The following is an 11,395-nucleotide window of genomic DNA, read 5'->3' on the forward strand; positions in this document are numbered from 1 at the left end:
TCAAGTTAAGTTGTCGTGCGAGTCCGTGCTACAAGAACAGGCAAAATATATACTTCGCTGTCAATAATATTATTTATCTGTAAAAATTAAAATGTGTGTATTGGTAAAATTCACATGCACCCACAAGTCAAGGTCCAACGAAAGCTCCAACGACAACACCCAAAAAACAAACAAACAAACATACAATTGATCTGGAATTTAATTAGGCGGGGATCCGAAAGTGAAGAATACTAATCATACACTCAAATGATACAAAGCTGCAATACACCGAGCAGTACAAGTGTTGCGGTCTTCATATCAAGATCTTGGTCACATGAAAAGAGTGGAACGAATCTGGACAAGAAGGGAGCGAATGCAAAAGATGCTAGTCTTCAACAATTTTGTCCTTGAGATATTGCAGAACAGCTTTGGTTCCTCTATCTAAAACCGTCCTCCGGATGCTGTTCAAGTACATATGAATAACATGAGAAGGGCCAATGATGCATAGGAACAGCAAGGAATTTAGAACTCCGGTAATCGTTGAAATGAAGTATATTCAACAGGTATCATTCTATAATCAAGGGATTGACGTTTCAATAGGAGCCCGACTGATTAGCATGCAATTGGACGGAATGTATTGCCTCGCTGACATTTTTACTGTTAATATCTTTTTTCTTCTTAGAAGAAAATTTCAACTTCCTAATGAATAAAGAAATTGATAGCAAGAGACTATCCAGGTTGCATCATTGTAAGAACTCAAGCAGACATATTTTGAGCTTGGGATCACGCCTCAAGTTGTCTTAGGCTAATAGATGTACTGTTGCCTTGCATTTTTGTCCACTGTAGATCAGGCCACACACAGGTGATTTCCATACATACTTAACCGCATTTCCCAGATAATTAAGGAGTTAGGCATTGAGCCAGTGACAATCCTAAAGTAACTTGACTGACCTAAAACTTATCTCCGAGTCCTTTACTTTTATATGCGCAGCAAAATTTTGTACTATTTAAGTTTAACACCACAAAATACGGAATGACATCAAACCTTCCAGAAACTAATAGGAAATGAGGAAAAAGTAGCATACCTTCTTAATGGATTCCCATCAAGTCTCAAGGCTTGTAAGCTAGGCTCAAGCAACCCCTGATCAAAGGAACGCTTTAGATTAGAATAAATCAAATACATTATGTGAGCTAGTAGACAACTTAGGGAAGACGTAAGGCAATCCATTAATGAAGAAAATCTTAGCTACAAAAGAAACAATTCAATCAATTATCTTTTAGTTACTTTCATCAGGACCGACCCCAACCATTGCAGGACCATACTTCTAGTAACATAAGCTCTGGCGCAATGTTTACATCATTGCGACCAGGGCTCGAAATGAGAAATCTCTCTGCAAGTTGGGTAAAGCTCTATATCCGATCTTTTTATATAGTCAATCATATGAGTCTACAGAATCTTTTGTTCTCTATAATCAAGAAGTCAGTTGTCACAACCTAAGAAATCAAAACATTTGTGAAAGATTTTCATGTACTGACCAACTCTGGGGGAAGCGTTGATATGTTATTGTCAGATAGGCCCAGCTCAGTGAGTGAAGTAAGATTTTTGAACTCCTGCACACCAATATTAACAGGGATAATCAAGAATTCAGATCACAATTAACGTACCACAAGAAGGAAAGAAGTTCTTTGAAGGACATGATATATGAACTGAGAACCAAAATCTGACATTTAGAGCATTTCCTTGGACTGCCAAAGGCGAGCCCCAGGATTTTGAGGTGTCCATTTTTTCTGAAGTGCATAAAAACTTAATTTGTACTATATGCGACGTGAAATATGGAAATACATTAGCTGAATAAAAATACAGCTTTTTCTTTTATCAGATGAGACTTGAACCTAGGACCTAAACTTTTACCCAACTACTCACAGTGCCACATGAACAAAGGCTCTTGGGACAAGAAAATGACCTAAAGTTAGAGATGTCATTTTAAGAATACCTCCGTTTATTAAATTTACGTTCTAAAGAATGATTGTTCTTTTTTTTTGTATACAATAATATTTCATCGTTTAACAAGTTCTTATTCCTATTTTATAAATACTAATTTGTACATAAAAACTTAATTTGTACTATATGCCCTAATGACAGCCACAGCTCTCAGGGTGCCTCCAAGACTGGCGGGCATGGTTACAACAATTAGCTTTTTTTCTCTTTTATTTGCTTTCAAGTTCTTTTAAAGAAATTTTATGCAAAGGGATAAATCCAACCCTCCCTCCTATCGCCTCATGAAATTATGACCCCCCTTTAAACTCATAAAGTATCTACCACTAATATCATAAAACCTCTACAGCAGTCTGCTTACACACTTATAAATTTCGAGATATTACTTGTATATTTGTTTCTTAGGCAAGGAATATATTACCACTGGAACCGATTGGAGGGAATTTTGGCTTAAGTCAAGGATCCGCAGTTGCTGCAAACTCAAGACTTCCGATGGAACTTCTCTTAGCTGCATTCGTCTATCAAGTGAAAAAGATGTAGCTTAGCCTAAAACAGAAACAACGAAAATAGATGTATGCAAACAGCACTGTATGTTATTAGGAACTTCAATATCTACAAGCACGCAACACATTCATATATTATCTCTATGTGTGAGTGTGTGTGTGTCATAAGTTCACTAACCTCAGGTAAAGCTCCCGCAAATGTGGTAAGCTAGAAAATGCGGGATGCTCTGGCAATGAAGCCACGTTACCACTTAGATCTAGAATCTGAAGCATAGGGGCTGCTTGAAATCCATCTGGTGGAATCTACAAGTCAAGAAATAAGGAGGGTACTCACATCTTTTCGTTTGATATACAATGTTTGACCCATTACTTGACAGATTAAGATTTTGGAATACATTGGTAATATTATATATCATGGTATAAAAAGGTTTGTCGCGAGAATTGTATTTGTCATGAACCACATCCCTTCTTTGTTTACTAAAACTCTAGTAACTCATGAAAATATATTGACAAGACAAGAAAATGACGATTGGACCAGCTACATGTATTTACCTGTCTTAGGGGATTATTGTCCAGCTTCAAACACAAAAGATTAGGAAGCGACTGTAAAATTGCACCTGGCCAGTCTGTAATCTTGTTCCTGGATAAAATTAATGTCTGCACATTTGGACAAATATAAGGATGACTTACAATGCAGATTTAAAAAAAAATATGCAAGTTGTATGATCAATTACTATTCACACAAAGATAAAGTACTTAGAAAGGAGAAACTGGAGTTCAACTAATACAAAGATCTATCAGTTGCTCACTATAATTTTTGGTATACTCTGAAACTTTTGCAACCAAACCCTATCCCTCTTATCCTAATTTAGAGTTCCCTAAACAGCCTATCTATTACTCTCAAGATATTTTTCACATCCCCGGAACAGTGGCCCAAAGCTTAGTTTTCTTCATGATTTCAATTTAAACCATTTGCATCTTCCTAAGCTATCGCTTAACCTTTTCCACCATTTAGCCTTACACCTAGACAATGGATAAAGCTTCAGAAGTCAAGCCACAAAATAATTGTAACTAGTAGTATCTCTAAGTCAGGGAAAAACTTACCAATATACATGCACTTCACTTTATGAACTTCATCATTCATTCCCTCACAAGCAGGCAAGCGATAAGTATAAAGACACGATAAGTATAAAGATACTTTACCTGAAGGTTGATACATGATGAAAGTTCAACTGGGAGCTCTTGGATGGAATTCCTAGAAAGATCAACCTTCATGAGCTCAGTCGACTCCCATACCTCTGATGGGACAGCACTCAAACCCACCCCTTCCATCGAAAGTTCCTGAAAGTAAAACCATTTTGAAGTGCAACATTCCAGCATCAGAAAGAAAGATTACAAAGAAGGGTGAATCTGAGCTCTATACTAGACATCTAGAACAACCAATACAAATATCAAAGGGAAAAAGGGTGGACATGGACAGCAAATCAAGCTATAAAATGATCATTCGTAAAAAAGCTTATCTTAGAAAAAATAAAAAAACAGCACCTTTGAAGCGATAGATAGTCGAGCTGCCATGGCAATCACGTCCTCTTTTCTTGTACTTGTACCTTCAGCATCTATATCACAAATCTTGAATTAAATTTACTTAAAAGACAAAAGTTGGTTGAATACTGTAAATCATGGTGGCGAATTTTTGGAACTCTTACAATGTTGTAGATTTCTATGTGATATACTTCCAGAATTGAATGCTTATTATTGTTGTCAAATTAGAATTAGGATGTTTAATTCTTTCCAAGTTTCATACATTCAACCAGAAAAACTAGTCTATAATCCCTTTTAGAAAGGAAAAAAATTGTAAAATTAGCATGTTTGAGAGGCAAAAAAAGAAAAGAAAATGGTCATGCATGTGTTGTCAAATGAACATACCTTCATTCTCAGAAAGTCTACTTCGAAGATACTTCAGTAGAGTAGGAGTTGATCCTGAAACCAATGTGCTGGGAGAGGAAAAATCTGTTGGATAACACTTACTTAACAGAAGCACAAAATGATATGGGCCAAGAAGATGCCTCACCTACGAAGAGTTCGTATTGGATTTCCGGTGAGCAAAAGTTTCCGCAGCGTAGTCATCTTTCCTAAACAATGAATAATTTTCATCAGTTAACCATAAGAATTAGCAAAATTGGATTTAAAGATAACAGAAGGTAGGTAGTAGAGTTTTTCTGAGTATAATATACATAAACATCCAAGGTTTACTCATCATTTTATTTGCCCACCCTCTGCCAACCCACTAGCATTAGAGTTTTTTCTGAGTTATATGTAACTAAACTTCATCATTTCATTATCCCATCCGCCCACCCCCACTCTGCCAGACGTGCAAATATAGTTAAGACTAGTGCACTCTAACTTGTGCCACTTTAGTATTCTAAGATTCCTTTATCAAAAAGAATTAGCCCCAATTTTTGGCATAGTCTAATATGTTTGGCGAGGGTATGAGAAGTACCACTTCCTTTCTTATATGATTATCAAAAATATCAATTCTTTTCACCAACTGTAAATTGCGTCAACAAAAGTAGAATTCTGATCCCTTCATAACTTCCAAAGTGAAATTACCAAGAGACTTTTTTTACAGCATCACAAGTCATACGGGATTAAATGGTATGAATTGTTAACCTTACCCAATTCTGGGGGCAATCCAGACAATGAATTGTTTGAGAGATTCAACAAAGAAAGACGCAATTTACATGCCTCCACTGGATAGTCCTTTAACTGCATGAAGTAGTTAGCACAGAATTCAAAATTTGTTATCCAAAGATGATGCAGAACATGCAACAGAAGAATCATGGAGTGGTTGGAGTGTCAAGCACCCAAAGGAGATCCCATTCTTAATTCGAATTGCCTTTTGGAAATTACTGAAGTTACCTTCAGTCAATTCCAGCTTACTTAGGATCTTAATTAGTCTCTCTACTAACTTAGCTAGGGTTATCCATATCATCTCCCCCCTCCCCCCCGCTTCTTGAGTAGTTTCTGATATGATGAGATTATTTCTCTTGCATCAGAAACCAATAATCACTGAGTTTTTACCTCATCTGTAAACATGCCTAAGTGGATTTAAGTTGTTATTGTCTGTGATTGTAGCACTGTTCCACACTGCCTAAGATGGATGGTATATTAAACCATGGGCATCCTTTCCTAGTATGCCGATTTTAAGGATAAGTTTGACCCGCAAATTTTACATGGTATCAGATAAGGTGTGCCTCATGGATCGGTCGGGTTTGTATCTCCTACACAGCGTGAAGGGGGAGAGTAAAGTCTCCAATTCTGGCACTAAGGGGGAGTGTTAGAATAGTCTCATCTCACCTTGGTACCTTTGTAGTACAGGTGATTAAAACATTCCAAAATATTGTCATGTACATGTGCTGAAAAATGTATTCAGATCTTAGTTTCTGCAAAATTAGTGTGATCTAAAAAGAAAGGATGGCTATTAAAATGATCACTTCCGAATAGACTCATACAAGTAACTCAACAAAACATTAATTATAGAGAGATGCAAGAAAATCATTTATAAACACGTCTTGTGGGCATCAATTATTTTAAGAAAGACAATCTTCACATTTCTGAAAAAAGATAAAAAATGAAATTCTACCTACCTGGTTGGATTGAAGATCTAAAGTTCCTAGATGAGAAAGTGCGCTCATCTCAGCCGGTAAGGTAGACAATGCATTGTTCCTAAAATTTGATGTATAAGTGCAAGTAAATCTCAAAAGATGCAAAAGTTATCTATAAACTCCAAAACAACAACAAAGCCTTTTCCCACTAAGTGGGGTCCCACTAAGTTACTGCAAAAGTTATCTATAAACTCCATATCCTCAAAAAATTAAAAGGATCATGTTACTGCTACCCCATATAGATCTCCGCAAGAGCAGAGCAGCCCATGATTGAAACTGGGATTGATGAAATTTCTGCAAAATTCGTAAACATTCACAACTTATAAAAAAAGGTGAACAGATTGGCCATATCATGCCAAAAAATGAATCTTTATGGTATGTCCATTAAAAAATGACTCACTGTTCTGATGAAGGTCAAGACGAATGAGACGAGAAAGACTTCCAATATTCTCTGGTATTCCACCCAGCAGATTTTTAGCTGCATAGGTTCCAATAACAAACAATTTTTCAACATATCCAAAGATGTGCAACAAGAAGTAAGCACTGAATTAGCAAATCTGTAAATATTTACATGCATTGAGTTCTGTAAGCTTGGTCCACGATCCAACCAATTTCTCGGATAAGATTGTTAGCTTGTTACCCTGGCACAGGCAGATGATACAATTTCGCGTTTTAGGTCCTAAAGTTTATCAACTACCAAATTACTAATGTTACATAAAAGAACAAAAAAATAAGAAAAAGGCATTAAGTCATCATCCCCAGGAGCTAAAGTTACAATCTTGCTCATACCTCCATGTCTAATTTCATCAATTTTGAACAGTTCGCCAGATCTTCTGGCAAGCTGATTATAATATTATTTGACACCTGAAAAAAGATTACCATATAACTTACTTTATATCAGAATCGGATATGATGTTAAAAAACAAATGAAATTATCCTTCCATGCTGAAGGCATCTAGTTTATAGAATAATAAAATGAAACAAATACAAAAACGTATAAAATTCAGTCACATGCATATAGATTCGGGCAAGGGGCATAAAGTTAAACAACCACACCACAAGATTGTGGACAAGGCTGTGGGACATGCTGTGTCAAATTTTACCCGCAACATGGCTACGCCACCACATAATAATCAACCTAATTCAAGCAATTACCTTGAATTCTGATAGATCTGAGCATCTTCCAAGTGAGCTTGGGAGTTCTCTCAGCTGATTGTTCGAACAATCAAATCTGGAAGGATCACACAACAACTTGATTAACCTAAAACTTCTGATAGGTTCCACTCTGAAGTTATTAATAAGAGTAATGATACCATAATCAGGAAATTGGATGCAAGATAAATAATATGTTATATGACCTCTTCGTACAATTAGTTTAGTGTTGGAAATTGAGACAGCTCGTTACAACAGATGAACAATCGTACTTTTGTTATGGTTTCATTTCATCCTAAAATCAGCCAAAAAATTTCTCTGATTATGAGGAATTACTTAAAATAGGCAAGTTCAGAAAAAAAACATCGTGGATTTAAAAATACTAGGTTTCAATTGCACAAAAAATATCCTTCATTCAAAATAAAGTTGGACACTTATTTAAAAAATCAAATGTCCTTCATGTAATTATGCTACCATCGACATTGAGGTCTTAACAGTTTTAACACTCCACTAGAGAACGGTGGAAATCCTTTGGTTAAATGGTTTCAGATTTTCTTTCACTTTTTCCATTTCAATAATTGGCTCTTTCATATTCATTTTTTATATTAAAAAAGAAAAATTACAAGAGCCTGATATGCATTTATGGCAATACTAGGCAAACAAGGACCAAGAAATCCATTTATAATAAAAAGCAGCTTCTTTTAGGTTTATGGTACTTGAAGGCCAGAAGTGGCCATAGTAGATAGTGATAGGTGCAGAACCTAATTTGATGAAAAATAACGATAAGCATACACACACACACATATGTATATATATGTAGAGAGAAAGAGAGAGAGAGAGAGAGAGAGGATAGCTAGCTTCAATTGGTTGGATGCTATCCATAAAACTACCAACAACATAATCATGCTCACAAAGCCATTTGAATCTTTCTTTCTTTCTCATTTGTTTTAGAATCAATTAGACATATTGGTAGTTTTTTCATGTGTTAAAAAAAATGTAGGGATTGGAGAAGAAGAAAACCGTACTTGACAAGGGAAATTGCTGATCCAATTTCCTCAGGCAGTTGCAGAATTGAGTTGAACGATATGTCTAACGATTTCAGCATGGTAAGCCTGCCAAATGGGATAGAGATTTCAACAAAACACAAAACCAACAACACATACTACTACAAAGTACTGCAAACAAAACTCACTCTCCAATCGCAGCCGGAAGTTCGGAAAGCTTGTTGTGGCTGACATTCAACACAGTTAACAGAGGCAAATTTCTGAGCTCATCTTTCAGTAATTCAATATTGTTATGAGCTAGAATGAGCTTCTGTAGCTCCACAGCCTGAAATCAAGCAAACGGGTCCATTACTCTAATTCCGATCGAAAAGAATCAAACTTTGCGAATTCGAAACGGCCATTTCACGATTCAGAGAAAGAAATTAAACAAATTTAATTACCTCCCACCATTTCTCATCGTCCCCAACTGCACTCGTACTCTTATATACCTCATCCGGCACTTCCCTGACAATAAAAAAAAACCCAGTTCCCATATGAATCCAATGAATCTAATGTGATGGAAATTTGAATTATTGCAGAAGATAATAATCGGGAGCAAAGATAATGGGGGTGGAGATGGATGATATTTTGTGTCTTCTGTAACTGCGGATCGTTCGAAATGTTACCTCAGAGAGCGATTTGAGAGGTTGAGAGAACCGGACCTTCTGGCAGCTTTGATGACCCGATCCATTGGCTGATGAACTTGGCGAATGCGATCGCTTTTTGGATCTACAGTCTCACTGACTCAGGTGCTACTTTTCAATCTGTTCCATGACGAACTGAGCCTGCTAACCAGGTTGCAGTTAGTAATTTGGGCTTACCCCATAGTATGATGCGGATCGTTCCAATTTGTTTCAGAGCCGTTCACTTTTTAAAGTATGATTTGTCAGTCATCTGTGAAAATTTTACTTTGAATAAAAAATCGTTTAGGACTTTGTTAAAACTCCATTATTTATCAGTCTCACATTTCAAAAATTGCTCAAAATTAGGATTTTAATAGATTCTAAAATCAAAGTGTGGTGAATTTGGGTTTTAAAAGAAAATTGTGAATGTGTAGGCAAGTTAAGATTTAAGATGATTTAATACATCTAAATTCAGGGATAAAAAAATTAAAATTAAAAAATCTACACATGAATAGGCGTAATGAGAATGTCAAAGATTTGCTAAGATTTTAATAAACAAATTCCCGTCAGAGATGAACAGTCTTTAAGCTCAGACCGAAGAGGCGTATGGTTATATTATGTGGTTGGTTTCCCTCGGCTGCACATGTCTCAGTACAACTCGGCGGCTCTTCCCTCCCATCTATGCTGCCGGCATCCCAGCTTTGCCCTCCACTCGTTGTCGGGTCAATCAGTCTGGCGATTCTTACTCGCCCCTCAACTCTATTCGAACTTCAGCGACCATCCGTCCACTAAGATGACCCTGTTTTTATCTGGTTGTGATTACGAGCACTGGCTCATTGTCATGGAAAAGCCTGGCGGCAAGGGTGCTACAAAGCAATAGATGATCGATTGCTATGTTCAGACCCTGGCTAAAGTCATTGGGATGAGTTCTTTGAAACGGGGTGATATGACATATGTTGTTGTATAAGTAGAGAAAATGTTTTTTTTTTTTTAAAGTGTTCTTTCACTTGTATAATGATATATGACATATATGTCTGTATTTCAGATATAATAAAAGATCTCTTGTGATTAAGATACCGTATCACCTTATAAGCACGATGATTAGTATGATTTTGAAGGAAATATTTACCAACGATGTTACAATTTTGCTTGGCCAATTTTTATTATTTGAAGTTTTATTTGATGTTTAATTTGTTTTTTCAAAAAGGAATTAGTAGGTGAGGCACCAATTCAGTGATAGGAAATCTAAACTGGATGCAATTAAATTAATTAAATGGATTTCAACTAATTAGTGGGGAGCTGTCTCATCTTCCACACCAACCACAATGACAACGTGGACTGAGAATTTTATTATAAATTAGCCTCTTTGTATGCGCGCGAAAAAGCTTTTTATTTTTTAATCACGAGGGCTGCACGCCTTTAAAGATGTATTGTGTTAGCCATTTACCATTGTTATTCATTGGTTATAGACATTAATAATGTCACTACAATTTTAACTTAAGTTACAAACAAACTAAAATCCTATTTGGTCAAATAGTATTTCTCCAAGTTCAATGAAATTTGATTATTGCAAAAAACACATGCTTTTCTTCTCTTAACCAATCCAAGGTCGAATAAAATTGGCTCACTCTCTAGAGTGTTTTGTAACAGCCCACATAGAACAATAAGCATGGAGATCATAGTTAGCTACAAAATAAAAATAGCAATTTCTACCGTGATTAAGGAAAAAACTTAAATTTTGTTCAAATGTTGTTATGAGTATAAAATTAACAAATAAATAAGACAAATGACCTAACAATTCAATCTTTATTCATTTCTTGATCCTCCCAAATTTTATTTCCATGGGATAATGGAGAGGTCAATATTATTAGTCTTGAACTAATATTGTTTAAACCTGCGTACCTGAAAGAGAAAAACATAAACAGAGTGAAGCTAAACATGATGTTCCAAATCAATCTTGCAAGGAAAAAAAAGGAAAACTAGAAAATAAACCTAGCAACATATATTCAATATTTCTTCTTTATTTTTTTTATGAAGGCTAATTTGATATTAAAACTGACCAAATTTGAGCCCCCAAATCATCAAGCTTGGCAGCATAATCTTACTAAACCAAGCCCACAGCCTTCCTGTGTTCTTCTTCTTTATTCATCCACTCCTCCCTCATTTTCTTCACCTCTTCATTCAAGCCACGACTTGAGCTATGGCCATTGCCAACATCCATGCTAATATTGACACTTAGAAGGGAACTACCACGCATGATTTTACTTATGTTTTTCAACCCACTTTTTTAAATGTATATCAAACTTAAAGAATAGAGAATAAGCTAAACGCAAATATTCTATATGTTTACTCTTCCTCAATTTGGAATGTCGAGTGAGATTCCAAGTATGATATTGGAAATAAGGCAAAAGATAAAAGGCAACAAATTAATCAA

General features: G+C 35.8%; 1 protein-coding gene across 1 annotated transcript; it reads right to left on the bottom strand.

Moving 5' to 3' along the window:
* Positions 1-48: 48 nt before the first annotated feature.
* Positions 49-9,299, bottom strand: LOC137743488 (Leucine-rich repeat (LRR) family protein). The gene is made up of 22 exons (XM_088679152.1): positions 9,220-9,299; positions 8,965-9,147; positions 8,740-8,803; positions 8,488-8,624; positions 8,321-8,407; positions 7,299-7,374; positions 6,933-7,007; positions 6,715-6,784; positions 6,544-6,621; positions 6,377-6,437; positions 6,126-6,204; positions 5,154-5,244; positions 4,550-4,610; positions 4,405-4,472; positions 4,024-4,094; positions 3,682-3,819; positions 3,031-3,135; positions 2,657-2,781; positions 2,397-2,493; positions 1,516-1,590; positions 1,065-1,120; positions 49-440 (listed from the first exon to the last, which is right to left on the bottom strand). The coding sequence occupies exons 2-22, from the start codon at positions 9,027-9,029 to the stop codon at positions 365-367; spliced, it is 1,755 nt and encodes a 584-aa protein (XP_088535278.1). The 5' UTR covers positions 9,030-9,147; positions 9,220-9,299; the 3' UTR covers positions 49-364.
* Between the last annotated feature and the right edge of the window lie 2,096 nt (positions 9,300-11,395).

Source organism: Pyrus communis, chromosome 11 (genome assembly GCF_041283825.1).
Source record: "Pyrus communis isolate YQ-2024b chromosome 11, ASM4128382v1, whole genome shotgun sequence".
Classification (NCBI taxonomy): Eukaryota; Viridiplantae; Streptophyta; class Magnoliopsida; order Rosales; family Rosaceae; genus Pyrus; species Pyrus communis.

Coding starts and splice junctions, on each gene's coding strand:
- LOC137743488 (XM_088679152.1), bottom strand. CDS start 9,029: ATGGATCGGGTCATCAAAGCTGCCAGAAGGTCCGGTTCTCTCAACCTC. Junction 7,008..7,298: donor CAGATCTATCAGAATTCAAG/GTAATTGCTTGA, acceptor ATCTTTTTTCAG/GTGTCAAATAATATTATAAT. Junction 4,473..4,549: donor CCAATACGAACTCTTCGTAG/GTGAGGCATCTT, acceptor TTCCTCTCCCAG/CACATTGGTTTCAGGATCAA.